A 20,053-nucleotide genomic window follows, 5' to 3' on the forward strand; every position below is an offset into this window, starting at 1 on the left:
TCCATGCCGATAAACCTCCAGCTCCGTGCTGACAAACCTTCAATCCATGCCGATGAACCCCAACTCCGTGCTGACAAAAAATCCAACTTCAACCAAATTCAGGATTTTCTTAGTGCAACTTTACCAATTAAACCGATCTGACCTAATAAATCATCATGCATCTTCATTATGTAAATTATATATTAACGCCTATCTCTTATCCACAGGTGGCCAAACGACCTAGAAAGAAGTACTTGCCACCTGACAATCCTCCATATTTTCTACGCTCGCAACCAATCATGAGCACTTCAGAGCAACCTCAACAGACAGTGACAGAAGTAATAACAGATCTCACCTCAAAGCTAGATATAGTAGTGAAGGCATTGGAAAAACACGATAAAATTTTAGATCTACTAATGGCGAATCCAAGCATCATTCAAGCTGTACAACATCAGGCATCTGGTTCGAATCAGGCTATACCCGAACAACTGCAACAACAACTTCCGCAAGCACCGAATACCTTACCACCCACCCTCCCTACCAATCAAGGACCACCAATTCACATTCACTGCAATCAACCACGACATGAAGTTATTCAAGAGGAAGAATGTGAATTTAGGACAGCTGAAGTAAGGAGTACCACAGAAGAGAAACTTGCCAACAAGCTTGAGGCAGTCGAGGAGGAGATTAGAAAGATGAAGGGCAAGGACTCCGTAAGTGGAATGAGGTTCAGAGACCTCTGCCTGTACCCCAATGCACCATTACCACCAAAGTTCAAATGTCCTGATTTCGAGAAGTATAACGGCATTGGATGCCCTCTATCACACTTGAAGCTTTATTGTGGATCCATGTGCCAATTTGGGGATGACGACAGGTTGTTGGTTCAACTCTTTCAAAGGAGTCTAACAGGGGCAGCTCTTTCATGGTTTTCACAATTGGATCATTCTCGAATCAAGAGCTGGCAAGATCTGGCTACAATTTTCTCAGAAGAATACAGATTCAATACGGACATGGGATTAGACCGGAATGACATGGCAAAAATGACACGAAAGCCTAAAGAAAGTGTGAAAGAGTATGCCCAAAGATGGCGGGAATCAGCCTCTAAAGTAAAGCCACCAATGACAGAACAAGAGATGAACACCATATTCATCTCAACTTTGGGCCATTCATTTATACGCATCTAGTGGGTCATACAACTGCAAGCTTCTCGTCATTGGTCCAAGTGGCGGATCGAGTTGAAGATGGTATTCGGTCAGGTCTGATCTACGACTTGTCCAGTCTAGGGGCACCAGCAAGGGGGTCTACTCAACGGAAATCGGTAGTCTTGAACAAGAAGAAAGAAGAAGCACAAGTTAACAATGTACAACCTGTTCGACCTTTTTTCATCTCAAACCAGAGGCTGCCAATACCTCAGGTCCCTTTCAAGGTGAACCCACCTCAAGCTGCACCGGCTCCACCAGTATTTCAGTTTGGTCAAAATCCAGTATTTGGTCAGAACCCACAGTTCGTCCAGAATCATCAAATCGAGCAACGTAGACCCAACAGAATCCCTCGAGTCTTCACTCATCTTCCTATGACTCTATCAGAACTACTCCCAGCACTACTCAGGGGAGAATATCTCACCAAAAGGCAGCCAAACCCTGAGGCGATTAAGGGACCAGGGTACAATCCCAATCAATTCTGCGAGTTTCATATGGGTGCTCCGGGGCACGCCACCGACCAATGTTGGCAGCTTAAGCACCAAGTCCAGAATCTAATCGACAGAAAAACGATCATCTTGGATGGTCCGACAACCCAAGCACCTCAGCAGAATATCAATCAGAATCCGCTACCGACGTATAATGGGGGAGGCAATGGTCCGACAGTCAATGTCATAGAGAGGGATGAACCAAGCTTCAACCCTTCAGTTTTGATAGCACCCATTGGCTCTAAAGTCAGAGTCAATTTGGGGAAAGAACCAATATCATCGAGCATCAATGCATTACCACAAGATACAACCTACCAACCACTATCCCAACTTCCCGTCAGACTGGCCAATCTCACAATTCACTAAAACTCACAAACCTCAAATCCTTCATGACCACCTCTCATTATACCCTACACATCACCAATTTCAAGCTCTACCGCTCGTCCACCTCTCATTATACCTTGCACCATACCGACTTCAGACCCTTCTTCCCGACCACCTCTTGTCATACCCTACACCGCACCAACCCCTCAAACTTCAAACTTTTCCTTCCGACCACCCCTCATCCTATCTTATACTAACCCACAAATCCCAAACACCACTACATCAGTCGTCAAGCCCAACCCGCCACCTCTTATCCTCCATGTAAAGCCAAATCTCAACCCATGACCATTATATCCCCTAAATCGTTTCCATATCGCTCAAGTCAAACCATCCCATGGAGTTATGAGACAATGATTGTGACATCCGCAGGGGTTGAGAAGCCGAAAGAGGCGATGATCACGGACATCGGACATATGACTAGATCAGGGAGGTGCTACAAAGTGCCAGAAAAAGAACTAAAACGGCAAAACGAGGAAGAAGACAGAAGAAAAGAAAAAGGGAAAGGAAAGTTGGTAGAGGAGGAACAAACACTTCAAGGGGAACCAGAGAAGAAAAAGAGCAGGGTAACTGACAAGGAGGCAACAGACCTCCTCAAGCTCATTCGAAAGAGTGAGTACAACATAGTAGAGCAGTTGAACAGAATGTCGGCTCAAATCAGTATCTTTGACCTACTTTTAAACTCAGAGCATCATCGGGAAGCACTACTCAAAGTCCTTAGTAATGCGCATGTACCTGAGACCACCTCGCCAGAAGAGTTGGAAAAGACAGTAGGTCAGATCATGGCCCCGAATCCGATCACCTTCACCGAAGATGAACTTATTGGCGGAGGATGTGGACACATTGAACCATTGCACATTATGGTAATGTGCAAAGGTATGATGGTGGCAAGGGTACTGATCGACAATGGTTCAGCTCTTAATGTCTGTCCTCTACAAACTGTGCATAAGCTAAACGCGGATTTATCTTACCTCAGGCCAACTAGAAGGTAAGGGGTTTTGATAGTAGAAAAACTGAGTCGTTAGGAGAACTAGATCTCCCAGTCACTATTGGATCATGTACTTTCGAAGTAACATTCGAGATCTTGGACATACCCTCGGCATTCAATCTCCTTCTAGGAAAACCCTGGATCCACACCGCAGGGGCAGTCCCCTCTTCCTTGCACCAACGAGTCAAATTCATCATGGGACAGAGGATGATATCAGTCATCACAGAAAATCTCATACCAGTCGATCGATTGCCGGATGTGCCTTATATCGATGTAGAGATGACCGAGGATAAGGAGGGGTTTCACGCCTTTCAGTTCACATCTATCAATCATATCCAAAGGGGAGAAGGAAGGACAAAGGCAAAGTTGTCAAACCTAATGGTCGGACGAGTGATGAAGAAGGCGGGATATCGTCCGAAACAAGGGTTAGGGCCTAAAGGAAAAGGCAGGGTCACTTTGATCAGCATACGAAAACACATTCCCTACTTTGGTCTTGGATTCAAGCCTACGAGGAAGGACATTTCTGATATGAAGGATAAAAAGAGGGAGCTTCGACTTGCACGAAGACAGAACCGAGAGCCTAATGTGTGGAACTTGGGCAAAGTACCACATATCAACATCAGCTTCCCACCATCCTTGAAGAAGTCAGATGACTCAGCAGAACTGCCATCGACAAACCACACAGGAGAACCAAGAGTTGTAAGTATCGAGCCCGTTCATTCGCAAGAAGACTCGTTCGTTGAGTCCCCACATTCCTTTATAGATGGCATGGACATCTTGTTTGGAGGGGATTCCGAATGGAGTTAAAAGCAGGAAGAAGGAGAGCCCGCCAAGGCGGAAGTCGCAATATGCGAAGAAGAGAAATCATTGTTCCCTTTTCAAATCAATTGGGGATCTGTCATAATTCCACCCACCTTACAAATTCCTGGGCCCGGATTTGACGACAGTCACCCGGAAGTGATGGTTATATCTGAACCATCAAGGGAGTCACCTTCCCAACTTATCCGCCCTACAGAAGAAGGGCAAAATTTCAAGAATTGGGAGGAATACCCAATCACTTACGAGGTCGCCATGGGGTCCAGAATCCCTACGGCCTCCAAAAAAAAACGTCATTAGCAAAATCTTGTCTGTCCGAGGACCATAATGAGCCCTCGTCCTCGGAGCAAGACTGTTTTGGGGGCTCACCTTCGTTGCTAATGAATTTGCATGATTTTTCCTTATCTTGTTTCAGGAATATAGATAGTCCACAAAATCCAAAAAAATCAAAAAGTTTTCAAAATCCAAAAAAATCAAAAATCTTTCAAAATTCAAAAAAATCAAAAACTCTCCAAAATTCAAAAAAATCAAATATTCTCAAAAATTCAAAAAAATCAGAAATCTTTAAAATACCCAAGGTTTTCAAAGAATTTCCTCAGTTGAATGAGCCTTGTGACAGAACAGAGTATGAAAGAGAAGAATACGACTTTGACCTCGAGCTCGACTTTGATCTCATGGGGATTGAAGAAGAGTTAGAGGAAGAAGTTGAATATCCTCCAAAAGAAATCAAAGAACTCATAGAACGTCACGAGAAGGGTGTTCAGTCAAATATAGAGGATACAAACTCAGTGAACCTAGGCACCGAAGATGACCCACGGATCGTTAAAATCGGAACCCTATTAACGATTGAGCAGAAAGAAGAGATGACAAAGTTTTTACAGCAGTACCAAGATGTATTCGCATGGTCCTACCAAGACATGCCTGGTTTAGACACAGATCTAGTCGTCCACAAGTTACCAATCAAGGTGGGAAGCAAGCCAGTCAAGCAGAAATTACGAAGATTGAAACCAGAATGGACACTTAAGGTCAAGGATGAAGTAATGAAACAGTTCCAAACAGGGTTTCTCGCAGTATCCACCTACCCTGAGTGGCTCGCTAATGTCGTTCCTGTACCAAAGAAAGATGGAAAAGTACGTATGTGCGTGGACTACCGTGATCTGAATAAAGCCAGTCCTAAAGATGACTTTCCATTACCGCACATCGACACTCTGGTCGATAATACAGCTGGGCACGGCATGTTCTCGTTCATGGATGGATTCTCGGGTTACAACCAAATAAAAATGGTAGAAGAAGATCAAGAGAAGACTGCATTCATTACACCTTGGGGTACCTTTCACTATAAGGTCATGTCATTCGGTCTCAAGAACGCTGGGGCAACTTACCAACGAGCCATGACGGCCTTATTTCATGACATGATCCACAAAGAGATAGAGGTATACGTGGACGACATGATAGCTAAATCCAATCTCGACGAGGATCATTTGGTAAACTTGAAGAAACTGTTTGATCGATTAAGAAAGTACAGCTTAAAGCTTAATCCGGCAAAGTGTGTATTTGGGGCCACATCAGGGAAGTTATTGGGGTTCATTGTCAGTAGAAGAGGCATCGAAATTGATCCTGCTAAAACGAAGTACATCATAAATATGGAGCCACTCAAGTCAGAAAAAGAGATCAGGGGATTCCTAGGGAGAATTCAGTACATTAGTCGGTTCATCGCGCAACTAACTCCGATCTGTGAGCCAGTATTCAAACTACTAAAAAAGAATGAGCCGAAAGAATGGAATGAAGACTGTCAAGAAGCTTTCGACAAGATTAAGAGATACTTGCTTAATCCGCCTGTTCTAGTTCCTCCTACATCGGGTCGACCTCTACTGATGTATCTTTCCGTGCAAGAAAACTCCATGGGCTGCGTATTGGGGCAACATGATGAAACAGGTCGAAAAGAGCGAGCCATCTATTACCTTAGCAAGAAGTTCACAAGTTACGAGGTGAACTATTCGACTCTCGAAAAAACATGCTGCGCCCTTGTTTGGGCATCACAACGGTTACGCCACTACTTGCTCAGTTACTCGACTATGCTCATTGCTCGGATGGATCCCTTGAAGTACCTCTTCGAGAAGCCGGCACTAACGGGACGCACCGCAAAATGGCAGTTACTATTATCTGAGTTCGACATCACCTATGTCACTCAAAAGGCCATTAAAGGACAAGCTATTGCTGACCACTTAGCGGAACACCCTTTGCCCGACTATGAGCCACTAAAGACAAATTCTCCTGATGAAGCCATCTTATTTGCTGAAGCCGAGAGCGACGATGAAGAATCTACTTGGAAAATGTACTTCGATGGAGCAGTAAATCAAAAGGAAAATGGAATTGGAGCAGTATTGGTTAAGCCAGACGGAACACATATCCCCATTGCAGTCAGATTAAGGTTTCAGTGTTCAAATAACGAAGCAGAGTACGAAGCATGCATTGTGGGGTTGAAAGCAGCGATCGACCTCGAAGTGGATGAAATAGATGTATTTGGAGACTCAAGTCTGGTAGTCTACCAGACAACGGGAGAATGGAAGACCCGAGAACAGAGGCTGGTTCCGTATCACGAGTATCTCGAAGATCTAAGTTCAAACTTCACCCGAATCTCCTTTACTTACATGCCGAGGGCTAAGAACCAGTTTGCAGATGCACTGGCTACTCTGGCCTCAATGATCAGCATCTCTGAAGACACCATAGTCGACCCTCTTGAGATTGGTATTCAAGATGAGCCAGCATATTGCTTGCCAGTGGAGATCGAAGAACCTGAAGAAAAACCATGGTATGCAGACATCAAGGCATTCTTAGAGGATCGAACTTTCCCACCCGATGCTACAACGACGGATCGAAAGACTATTCAGAGATTGGCGGGACAGTTCTTCTTGAGTAGCGGAGTCTTGTACAAAAAGTCGCATCACGAGGTCCTCCTCAGGTGTGTAACACAGACAGAAGCTCAACGCTTAATCGAGACCGTGCATGGAGGAGTCTGTGGACCTCACATGAATGGACATATGCTCGCAAAGAAGATTATGAGAATGGGTTACTACTGGATGACTATGGAGAGCGATGGGTACCAACATGTTCGGAAGTGTCATTTGTGTCAAATCTACGCCAATAAAATCAATGCACCACCTTCAGAATTGCACAATATGACTTCTCCTTGGCCCTTCTCACTCTGGGGAATGGATGTTATCGGGCAGATCAATCCTCAAGCTTCCAATGGGCATCGCTTCATCCTAGTCGCCATCGACTATTTTACGAAATGGGTAGAAGCAGCATCTTATGCCAATATTACGAGGGGCAATGTCTTGAAGTTTGTGAAAAACAACATCATATGTCGGTATGGCCTCCCAAGCGGGATAGTAACCGATAACGCCAAAAATCTCAAGAACAAAGATATGTCTAAGATGTGCAAGGATTTTCAGATCACCCATCACAACTCAATCATTTACAGACCAAAGATGAATGGAGCAGTTGAAGCTGCCAACAAAAATATCAAGAAGATCATTGAGAAAATGGTCGTTACTTACAAAGATTGGCACGAAATGTTACCATTTGCTCTACATGCTTATCGAACGTCAATCTGAACTTCGACTGGGGCAACACCCTACTCATTGGTCTATGGAATGGAAGTAGTCCTGCCCGTTGAGGTTGAGATTCCCTCCCTCCGAATCTTAAAAGAAGTTGAATTGGATGAGGCAGAATGGGTCTAAGCCCGGTTCGACCAGTTAAACTTAATAGAGGAGAAACGACTTTCAGCAATCTGCCATGGGCAAACTTATCAACGAAGAATAGCACGTGCTTATAACAAGAAGGTTCGACCTCGAGAGTTCGTACCCGGAGACTTAGTTCTAAAGAAGATTCTACCAATACAAGAAGATGCGAGAGGAAAGTTTCGTCCAAATTACGAGGGGCCATTCGTCGTCCAAAAGGTACTGTCTGGAGGAGCGCTGATCAATGCTGATATCGTTAAAAAATATTACGCCTGAAGTCATCCTTTGAAATGAAGAGATGCCATCTTTCCACTACTTGAACAACTATCTACCCTTAGTTAATCCTTTTGAGCCATCACATTCATTTCTTAACCCAAGACCGGGGCAAGTCACCACAAAAAAAAAAAAAAAAAAAAAAAAAATCATCTAAAGTCAAAAAAAAAAAAAGCCAAAGTATTCTCCTGGCCCGCATGAGGATAAACTGTGAACGGCTAAAAATACAAAAAAAAAAATCAAAAAGTAAAAAACCTCAAATGTCTAATCTTAAGCTCGACCCAAATCTCTTACCTAAACAAGTTCGTATGACGATGGGAGGAGACATAGATCATATTTTCAAAATAAAAACAGACAAACCCCATGTCCAATCTACCCATCAATAAATCCAGACTCAGCCTTTCTTACATCCTTTCACAACCCTAGCCTAAGCCTATGTTTCGTCCTATTTAAAGTCCTTTCAGATCAAGGAATGGCTCAAGGTAACTCGATCACGGTGGAAGCATGTCATGAAAAACATCGTCAGGGTATAATTGATTTTGCTACTTAAGTCAGATTTCAAGCTACCAAAGTCGTTGGAAGACCCGAGAGGGGAGACTAGATTGAATATTCGAAAAAAAAGAGCGACTCGAAGTGTAGAGTCATTAATCTCGAAGCTCAACTTGAGTCACCGTACCATGAAAATCGTCGGAAGAACTCGAGAGGGGAGTCCAGATTTGTTACTCAAGAAAGAGCGCCACTAGAAGAGTAGAGTGTTCGATCTCGTAGCTCAACTTGAGTCACCAAGCCATGAGGGGCACAGAGAAATCAAGGAGGTATTCAAAGTGAAAACCTATAAAGTAAGCATAGACTGAAAGGGCATGGTGAAAACCCGTCAGGGCACTATGAGTAAAAAAATCAGTCTATGGCAAGATCAAAACCACCGGCACGATGAAAATCCAAAAAGGGCGTCGATGCGCAAAAATGTGGAAATCGGGTCTGGTGAAAACCGTAACTGGCGCCAGGGGCAAAAATGATATAGAAAAAAAAAAAAAAAAAAAAACCAAAAAAAAAAAAAAACTCTTGGCCCGCAAGAGTATAAACTGTGAACGGCAAAAATCTCGAAATCCTCAAAGTTCTAACGGATACAACGAAGATAACTGAGTCAAAATTATCAATCTCGGGGATGACTCTAAAGAAGTTAAGGATTAGCTGACACTTGTATTCTCGACATTTGGCAAAGGCATCATGATCGTTAACTTTCAGAGTTTTCAAACACAGTCTGTCACAGATTATTCGACAAAGGCAATCTTTTAAAACCTAAAACAAAAAAAATGCATCATCAAAATTACTATTTTTGGCCTATGACGAAGAATCTAGGACTTTTCTTAAAATCAAGTGTTTTCGAAAGCAGTAGATATATCTGAGGCCACTATGTAAAAAACCTATTTCATTCATTTCAAATAGTGCTATATCATTCTCATTAAAAGCAGGGTACAAGAAGGAACAGCGGGCAAAGAGCCACTTAAGCATTTTCCTGGAAAGTGTAGTAGGTCAAGTTATCCTTTAAGGCTTCGATCTGAGCAGTTTGGTCAACAATGATTCTCTCCATATGTGAGGCATGACAACATACCAAATACTCAAATATCATACCATCATGCAAGTCTCTCTCAAGGACGGACACGCTACGCTAAGCTCTCTCAAGATGATCCTACAACTTCCATGAAGGAGAAACTAAGTTCGAAATTCAAAACCAACGACGAAAAAAAGGAAAAAATATCTCAAAATTGCATTGCATGGTTTAAAACGTCAATCATTTAAAAAAAAAACATAAAAAATCAATCCAGATTTCAAACGAGCTCCGTGCCACAAAATTAAGGGTTTCAAAAAGGCTAGCCCTGTCAGACCCCGTGCTTGGGTAGCCACATCTTACAAAAATCTTCAATCCATCCGACGTTTTTAATCATCATGCAATAAATTACTTCGGATTCGTACAAATAAAGGGTCTAATTTATTCTTTGCAGTTCTTTGCAAGCAACTCCTGCAAAGAGGGGCAGCTGTAGACACCCCAATTTGCACGAACCCGTTAAGAAAGTCCAAATTTTCTCGAATTGATTTTGAGTTATACTTAAACTTCTCAATGGACCCACATTGCCACTTGGCATCATATTCATGCATACATGCATACTATTTGCATCTCATATCATGCCCATACCTTGTCCCTAAACCTATGTCCATCACCCATATCCTAAGTCCAAACCCAAGTTCATATTCCAAACTCAAGTCCATGCCCTAACCCACTCCCAATTCGTGTTCATTTTCCATTAACCAATCCATTCTAAACCCATAACCTAAATCCATTACCTAGCCCAACCTAAGGCTAAAACCCAAGTCCATCCTAAGCCCAAACCCAAGTCCATATCCTCCAACCTAATCCAAGTCCACATTCTAAATCCAATTACCTAAATCTATGTTCTAGCCCAACCTAAGCCCAAGACAAAATCCAAACCCAAGCCCAACACCAAGCCCACTCCAAGTCCATTCTCTCACCCCTTCATAAGATGACACATGTTGATACCTCATAAGCCCCCAATGCCCAATGCATCACCTAATTGGAGGGTCAACTTCCTTTTTGTGTAAACTCAAGAATACCCTTCTCAAAAGGGTTAGTCAAACCAAAAAGGTTGTTTGGTCTTTGGTAATAATCCATAAAGATGAGGGAACTTCCCATTATGCCCTCAAAAGGTGGGAATCTTCAAGTACATACATGGAATTCTTCCATTGGTCCATTTCAAAACTACACTTCCACCCTTGCTTTATTTGTTATTTACAAATGAACCAAAGTCAACTTTTCACCTACCACTTCACCTTTACACATGTCATCCTCCTATTCACCCTCCCAAATATGCTTTTGTTTTCCCATTGGTCCATTTCAAAATTACACTTCCACCCTTGCTTTATTTGTTATTTACAAATGAATCAAGATCTACTTTTTACCTACCACTCCACCTTTACACATGTCACTCCCTTATTCACCCTCCCAAAAGTACTTTTGTTCTCTCACCTCTATTTACCAAAAAACCAAGGATCAAAGCATGCTTTTAGGGTTTCTCCACAAATGTCATCTTTACCCTCATACAAATGAAAATTCCAAAAAGAAACAACCTAAACCTCATGTCCATTTTCATTATTTTTAGGGTTGGACCACTTTATCCCCAAAAGTTCTCCAAAAACTCTATAAATACCCTCAATTTCCATGAACAACTCATGCTCTCAAGCCCCCATCTCTCAACCTAAAACTCTACCCAAATTTCTACTCACTCTCTTATATTCTAAACTTCAACTCACTCAACCTTCAATCACCTCACTCAACTCTTAAGCTCACTCTCAAGATCAAGTTCATTCAAAACCACCAAGGGACAAGGTAGGGTTTAACATGTAGTCTATATATTTCAAAGCTTGCATCTTCTTCTTCTAACCTTCTACTTTATTTTATTTTTAGAAAGCCTTAGGATGTAATGCATACCCTCTCCCATCCCCGGTAGATTGGACTAAGGTTCGATTGAAAGGATGGGGGTTGAAGTCCTTTTCATCCCAATCTCATGCATCATCTTGTACACAATGCACACACTCACCTATGCATGGCAATGATGAAGAAATGTGTTACCCTCTTGATGGGGTGAAACACAAAGTTTCTAGTCATGCATACATGCATCAAGGTTGTGACTTCAAGAGAACTCCATTATGGAGTCTCTCTAAGAGTTCAAACCAACATTCATTTCATAAATTTAATGTGATTATATGGGTCATTATCTTCCATAGAATGCCCTTAATGTCATTTTGAAATCAAAACCCTTTTGAAAAAGGGGACATTTCACTTTAATGCACACAACACCATTGTCATACATTCTCATGCATCTCTAATATTTGTTTTATTGAGTTTTTTTACAAAATAAAATGGCCAAGCAAGGTAACCACCTTTGGTGGAGAGGATGGGATGCCTAACACCTTCCCCATTCTCTAACCGGACCTCCTTACCTAGATGTTAGGTAGACCGTGCCCTTTCCAACATATGAGAGTCACTACAATGCCATAAAAAAATGATTTTCAAAATGATCAATTCGGGTGCCCATTCACACCCATTTCTAAAAAAGAATGGTGGCGACTCCAAACAATGTAGTATTGAGGTTCATTGTGAACATTTCATGTCTACATAGACGATAAGCTCATTGAAAATGAAGCTCAGCACATAAATTTTTATTATAATATGGGATGCACATGGGAGTAGCATCACATTGAAATCCGGGATATTCATTTGTATCTTTACTAATAAACTATGTGATTTAAAAATAGTTTATAGATGTGTAGAGATGTATACTAAGATCCATATGTTCGTTTCATAGGCTTAAATGAAGATGATTAATTAATGATCATTAACAGTCTTGAGTAATTGAACATATTGACATTTCGTGAAAGGACCTATACCTTATGATCGTAGTCAACAATCAACTTAAATTGGATAAATGGTCACCTAATTGTGGTAAGTGCAGCACCAGGTCATAAAATTAATAACTAACGGTAGGATTCCACACCGGTAAAGTCTAGAACATTTTGAGTCCTGACTGAGAGGTATCTAGTTGTGCTTTTTAATACTCTTATCAACTACACTACCATTGTTTGTATTTAGATCAATTATACATATTTCTTTTATTCAGTTAAGTTTAATTACAAATTGTTTAGATGATGTTACTTTTATATTTAAATTGTGTTACTTTTATATTTCCAACATGATTATACAATACTGCTTTTATTCACATTGAAAAACTTGCATATCTTTCAAATGCTTTATAATGATTTTTAACCTCATGTTTAGGAGATTGTTAATTTTAGATAGTTGTTTCCTAATGGATAATTCCCCTATTATTCACCCTACTATTTCAGTTGTTAATTATCCCTCAGTTGAGGAGCACTTAGAGAAGCCTCCAGAGGAGTTCTAGCTTGTAGGACATACGGATGATCAGAATCTACTTCCAAGTAAGAAATGGAATTACTTCTGCTAGTTTAATCACCAATTTAGATGTTCAGATCTTTTTTTTTCATTTCTTTGATTGAGTATGAAAACATGAGTTTGATTTTAGTGTGAGGATTTTTTATTTTTCAGCAATGTTATTCTAGCATTTGTTTTTTCGTTATACTTTGAGTTTCGTATTTGAGTATTTGTACACTCAGACATTTTGTGGGTTATTAACATTTATAATTCAAATTCTTAATTTTTTCCTTTGCTATATTATAATTTATCACTGTTTTATTTATTTATGCTATTATCATTTTTGGGAGTTTCATATTAATGTCTTGAATTCTAGCATGGAATCATGGGGATTCGTGTTAGAATTTTGGGATGCTATATGAATTCTAATAAAACAAAAGAATTATGATGACAAAATAGAATAGTCTAGCAACTATCCAAGATATTAGGAAAAATGTTGAATGCTCTAATATTATTTGACTCGTCCTGACCAAAGCCAAGCAATTCGAGTCAAGTCAAGTTAGATCTAAATTAAGTGAAAATGTAATGATTTAGATATGATACATTTACTAATCATAGGTGTCCCCACCCTTCGGGTAAGACTAATCCCACGGTCACACACACCACCCCCTCGAAAAGTCCTACGTGCAACTAGTTGAGTCAAGGGCCAATCGGACCCTAGATTGAGATATAAATTTCGATCCATATAAAAAAAAAATTCAGATTTGAATATGGATATACTCAGATCTGACCCGACGTCCTAGTTTTTGAATGAATGCCTTTACGTCTTTTTTCCATTAATCTATAAGAGAAGACCTAAGTCAAGGAGCATATCAAAATTTCGGAAAAAACAAGGGTATCTCCAATATTCACAAAAAATAGTGAGGGGCTATTTGTAAATTACCCTTGTTTTTCTTAATAAAAATCAATTTTGTCTGAGACTCTCAGCAGCCATTTAGTTCAGCCCACTGGGTGTGAGAGAGAGACGATCATGGCGTCTCCTTCAACATGGAGATGGTCATGGAAGACAACTAGAGATGCTTCTCTAACAGTTTCTTCATGTTGTAACACTTCAATTTTATCTTTGTCTCTCTACAAACGAAACACTAGAAGAAGAACCCATCTTACTAAATTCTCCTTAAACCACAACTCTTCTTCTTCTTCTTCTTCTAAATCTTCTGAGATCCATAGTTCACCTTCTACTGAAAATGGAATTTTGAAGAAGAAATCGATCCAAATTGAGAAATCAGTCGACCCAACTTCCTTAATTCTTATAAATGAAGGATCCCCCAATTTAAATCCAGATGTAACTACATTTGGGGAAAAATTGAAGAATGGGAGCTCATCGATTCGAAATTCTTCGTATTTCGGTAAGAAACCTTTGTGGAGAAGGATTTTTTTTGCATCTAAGAAGGTCAGGAGCATTATATTGCTTAATGTCATCACCATCATCTATGGTATAATTCTTATCCCCCCCTTTTTTTTAACAGTTTCATTTTTTTAATAATTTTTTTTTTGTGGGATTAAGATAGTGATAATTTAATTTGTCTGCTTGATTTGTTATGTAGATACATAGAATCTCAAATTTGTACCACTTATAGCAAAAAATTAGCTAATTCATTTAACAATTTGGAAGGATAAGAATTAGGTATCAAATCGGCTTAGAATATGATTGATTATGTTACCTAATTTTGATGTACCCATCAATGTAAGGCATTAGGTGATTCACAATTTTAAAATTGAGGGACTGATAAGATCCTAGATCCTTATTTTTGGCCCTGAGAAGACCATAAAATTTCAGACTTTGGTTTCCTCTTGAAATTCTTGCAATTCGTGGGAAAATCAGGGTTTTGTTTGGATATTTAGATAATGTTGAACTCAATGTATTAAATTTTGATTTCAGTGTCGATTTTAGTCAACCTGGAAATGAAATATTTCCATTAGAGTAGCGTAATGAACAAAATATTAAGTACTAGATGTTGTAAATTCTGAATCTGGTTTGTTGAAACAATAAATTATAAGCAATAGTATAATGTAAACAACTCGTAGAAATTGGAAGAACTTATTGGCGACTGAGGCCCGGAGAAGCTGCTGTCCTTAAAATCAATTTTGCCCCCTTAGGAATGAATCCTCAGTGCAGACAGTCACTGTTTGCTAACCGTGCACTCGGAAATAACAGATCTACAACGAACTCAATTAGATCGAACTTTGTACAAACAACAAGATTTTGTATCAAAGAGACAAGAGAAATCAGAAAATTCTTGAGAAGGGAATAATCTAAGTATTTTTAAGGGAATAATCTAAGCCCAAACGGTAAAAATATTAACTCGCAGATCAACGGTTGAGATTAAATAAAAGTTTAGAAAAAACGGGCCTGTCACGTGAGGCTTAAATTACGAGATTTGCATCCCCCCTACACGCGCATCTTATGTGCGTTGAGGTTTTCCGAGAGGTTGGCCCCAAACACAATGGGTTGCAATCTCACGGTGCCTTTGGCCCCCATGTGCACACGAGGCCCAGTCTATATCTCTCTCACACTCGAGCAATAAAGAGAGAGGGACCATATATAAGTTGAGAATTTTCCTTGTATTTATCCGATGTGGGACTAAAGAATGAAGAGTTGTCTTTACAACTCTCATAATTAAAAAAGCAAAAAGAATCTTTGATTTTCAACTAATACAAAAAAGAAAAAAAGGAAAAATACTCTTTTATGTTTCACCAAAAAAGGAAAAACTACTTTTTACAAGTAACACTCAAGAGGTCTTGAGTTCAAATCTTATCTTCAACATTATATGAAATAAAAACTATGAATTTTACAAAACTAGATTCATGCCTTATTATATTTTTTATTCCTCAAAAATATATAAAAGCAAATTACTAATATGGGCGATTGTATGTGTACGTTTATATAAATATTTTAATATGTTTATGATACATCAAAATAATGATGTAGATACCTAATTTCTATTCCATTTATCTTGATAATTGAATTCATTATTATGTTCAAGTTACAGATCTTTTCTACTAGTAATTTATAAATTTTTGTTATTATTATAAATTTTGTAATATTTTAATAATCAATGTCATTTTATCTCAAGAGGGCATTTTTCACATTTCAAAAAAAAAAAATTCGTCTTGGACAAAATCTTGGCTCCGCCCATGGGCAGGTCTCAATTGTATATCAAACCTATGTCAGAAAGTTGTATGTTCATTTTATACCTTTGCATCACCCGGCATTTATATCTAAGCGAAATTATTTGTCTTTCTAAATTATTTTTCATTCTCATTTCAGCGAGTGACATTTCAGTTCTGAAAGAGGTTGAAGCCATTATGGACCCAGCAGCCTTTACGGCTGTGCGTTTTGCTTTGTCTGCAGTCCCATTTATACCATTTGTATTTCATGCACGTGGTGATGTCCAGACCCGTGCTGCAGGAATAGAGTTGGGTTTCTGGGTCAGTATGGGCTACCTTATGCAAGCTCTTGGACTACTTACATCCGATGCTGGGCGTGCATCATTTATTTCTCTTTTCACCGTAAGTAATCGCTCTGTTGAGATTTACATGTTTCACGAATCAATAACTGAAAACTTAACAGTTTTAAAAGATCATTTGTTACTTGTGCAGGTAATAGTGGTGCCCTTATTGGATGGCATGCTAGGAGCAACAGTGCCTGCCCGTACTTGGTTTGGAGCTCTCATGTCTGTTGTTGGGGTGACTATGCTGGAATCAAGTGGATCCCCTCCAAGTGTGAGCAATACTTTACTAGACTATTTTTCATGCATGTAGTGTTAGTACTACAGTAGAAGATGCAGAAAAGCATGAGGAGCGGAACTCTTTGAATGGTTGATTTTATTGTTAATTCGGCAATAGAAAGCTTCAGAAAAAATTGATAAGGTCAGGAAAATATTGGATAAATTTAAAAATAAAAACAATTTTTTCAAGGATAAAATATGTATTTCATATATTAAATGATAACAATAAAAATAATCTGTGATTTTTTCAAAAAATATTTGATCAAATCACGACTAAACGTGATTTTTTTTTTTCAAGAACTTCGCGATTTTTTGGAAACATCGACAACTCTTAAAATCGTGATTTAACAAGATTTTTGTCACTATGGGTAACAGGTAATCATTCTCGCAAGTTCACATTGTATTGTGTTTCAGGTTGGAGATCTTTTGAACTTCTTGAGTGCTGTATTTTTTGGTGTCCACATGCTCAGAACCGAACATATCTCAAGAAGTACAAATAAAGAAAACTTCCTACCACTTCTTGGTTATGAGGTTAGTTTCCGTGGCAGAAAATAACTATATCCCACAAGTTCATTTTGTGCGTCGCCGTGTAAAAAATTCATTTAATGCGGCTTGTCATGTATTAATTCCATGGGTGTTTGAGCTACCTTTTGTGTTCATTCAGATTTGTGTCGTTGCTATATTTTCAATAATCTGGTATTTCGTGGGAGACTCGTTTAGTAGCATAAATGGATGGGACCCTGGATCGTGGACTTGGACAATCGTGTGGCATTGGATGGTTGAATTTCCATGGGTACCTGCACTCTATACAGGCGTGTTTTCAACTGGGTTATGCCTATGGGTAGAGGTATGGTTATTTGGTTCCATTCGCCACTTTTTTTTTTTTGATAGGTAAATGCAAATTATATTGAATGTGGTTGAGATGACCCATGAGGAGTACAAAACAGACCAGCAAAGCAACTAAGACAAACTACAAACCCAATCCCATCTCCCCACAAAGTCTTCAAAGAAGACTCCTCTGAACTTAACAAAAAATTTACACCACGAAAATGAAAAGCGTTTGGTTGACACTACAATTTCATTGAAGGAAGCTTCCATTGGTCTGAATATCTTGCACTTTTCTTCTTTCAATGGAAATTTGTGGAATCTTACTTAAACAAATTATGTCAATTTCCATTAATTTCTTATGAAATTTGAATTTATTCATACAGATGGCAGCCATGCGTGATATATCAGCAACGGAAACTGCAATAATATATGGGCTGGAACCGCTATGGGGTGCTGGCTTTGCATGGTGTCTCCTAGGTGAAAGATGGGGCACCGCTGGATGGATTGGAGCTGCTCTTGTATTGGGTAAGATAACTTCTATGTTTAGACTCGTTCTTTATTATGTCTTATTCTCAAAATCCAAAATTTAATCTTAGATTTGAATATGTATATTACTCAATGCCCTTGAGCTTGGAATGGGCAAAGATTGTAGCTTTGTTTCAGTTTGATAGAAAAAGATCTGTTAAACTTTTTGACGTTGGATAAATTACTAGGACATTTTTTTTTTCACGTTTTAGGGTTATGTTTATTTTCCATGACAGTTCATAATGTTTTATGGGTTGTAGCAGGTGATTGGAAATTTCTGAGACAAATTTTATCTTTTCTCAAATGTTGTTTCAGGAAAGTAAGAAAGTCACAGTGTGTCATACAAATCCGAATTGAACCACACTAACCCTACACAATACACTTGCTACTGTCTAATGAATTAAGAGTTACATATTTAAAATAACTTTAGTTTATGTAAGTACGTAATATTGAAACTGACAAATAAATTTATGTAAATTAATGTCATATATGGGTCTGAGCTATGGGCTTGGACCCATAGCTTAGTTGGTTTGACACATTGCAAAACAACTTTGAGGTTGTTGGTTCAAGTCCAGCTTAACCCTAAAAGAAATGTTAAATTTCTTCCATCAAGCGCTCTTCTATGCCTTCCGTTTTAGTTTAATGCAACACTTCAAGATATGCTTTTGTCTTACTAATTTAACTACCTAGTACTCTCCTTCATCCTTACCAAACCCTTCACATTCTACGGCAAGATTTTCATAATATGATAACCCATTTTAGTAACCCTCTTACTTTGTTTTTCCTAGTTCCTTTATCAATTATCAATTGATTGGAGAGGTAAGCTTTTTGTTTTTGCTCAATCACCTTCTTAGATATTGAGTAATTTGATTTTGGAATTTCACTCAGAGATCCTCCTTGGAGACTTCGATGGAGTCCTTACTGTGAAATTTCCTACCTTACGTAACTGCAATACCAGCATGTTTGCGTATCTCTTGTCCACTAGGGCTTGTGTCTCTTTCTTTTATTAATACAGTTTTGCTTTTCCCGAACAAAATTTGTGTTTTTATTAGTCATTATTACTTTGAAAAAAGAAGAAGAAGAAGAAGAATGGCCATTATACTTTGTTCTTGCACTAAAATTGAATTATATTTGTTTGGGCCTTTTCTTTTTGTAGGTGGTAGCTTGTCAGTGCAGATCTTTGAAGCGACAACTCCCACTAAATCCACAGAAGAAAAAGAGAACATTGGGCAAATTGATCACCTACTGGTTTCAGATAAACGCAAGAGTATTTCTGCTTCACCAGTGGTTGTTAGCACAAGAAAGACAGATCTACTAAAGTAAGTTTATATATTTGGCCAAGTTCAATAGATCTTACTATTGGTAATTCTCACTAGTTAATCAATCAGTTGATGTACTGTCCCCCGGGGACTGTAGGCCCCCTTCTCAAACATGTATATATACATATACACATATAATAGCCCATAGAATTGTAGCTCCAAGAGAAATGTAAAATAAAAGTGGCTTCTATTTTTCTTTCTTTAATGATTAGATTCTGAAAATTGTTGAATATTGTCATTCAAAAATGCAATCATCTGACGCAAAAACAAGAATAAATTATACAAGAGAACCAATTTGAATTCATGCTCTACTACAAAAGAGATGGTGGGGGAAAGTGGTAGCGTTAGGAAAGATAAATAGAGGTAAAAAAACAGTAAAGTTGATAGAGATATAATGAAGATTAATAACTACATTGGTGCAATTTAAAGTGTTGGTGGCCCCAATATTAGGGATGTGGTCTTCATTAATCTAAACTGGGAGAAGAATTGAAAGGTAGCATATCTCACAAATAGGATAAAAGATGAGTGCCTTGAGACATGGTTGGCGTGAAAGATAAAAATGCATCTAGATGCAGTAGACAACAAAATTTTTGTGGATTTTGTAACAAAGGGAAACACACAAAAGAGTAGCTGAAAGAATTTGGAATCATTTACACTAACAGATGTGTAGTTATCACTTCGGCTTTGAGAAGCTTCAAATGAACTTTGATTGGATGTCTGTCTCACAAATATGGGACCAGATCCATCCAAGAAGAAA

At 39.0% G+C, this 20,053-nt stretch overlaps 2 protein-coding genes across 2 annotated transcripts; both read left to right on the forward strand.

The window, feature by feature from the left end:
• The first annotated feature begins 278 nt into the window (after positions 1-278).
• Positions 279-4,278, forward strand: LOC147394049 (uncharacterized). The gene is given in 5 exon segments (XM_086454535.1): positions 279-1,085; positions 1,376-1,703; positions 2,420-3,001; positions 3,004-3,437; positions 4,267-4,278. Coding segments are annotated over 5 exon segments (2,163 nt in total).
• A 9,530-nt stretch (positions 4,279-13,808) lies between these two features.
• On the forward strand, positions 13,809-19,501 carry LOC147394050 (uncharacterized). The gene is made up of 7 exons (XM_086453177.1): positions 13,809-14,329; positions 16,165-16,406; positions 16,497-16,619; positions 17,039-17,155; positions 17,289-17,471; positions 17,836-17,977; positions 19,134-19,501. Exons 1-7 carry the CDS (start codon positions 13,864-13,866, stop codon positions 19,298-19,300), a joined length of 1,440 nt encoding a protein of 479 aa, XP_086309303.1. The 5' UTR covers positions 13,809-13,863; the 3' UTR covers positions 19,301-19,501.
• Positions 19,502-20,053: the final 552 nt, after the last annotated feature.

The sequence above is a fragment of the Akebia trifoliata genome, chromosome 9 (genome assembly GCF_017979445.1).
Source record: "Akebia trifoliata isolate Shusen 1 chromosome 9, ASM1797944v1, whole genome shotgun sequence".
Taxonomy (NCBI): Eukaryota; Viridiplantae; Streptophyta; class Magnoliopsida; order Ranunculales; family Lardizabalaceae; genus Akebia; species Akebia trifoliata.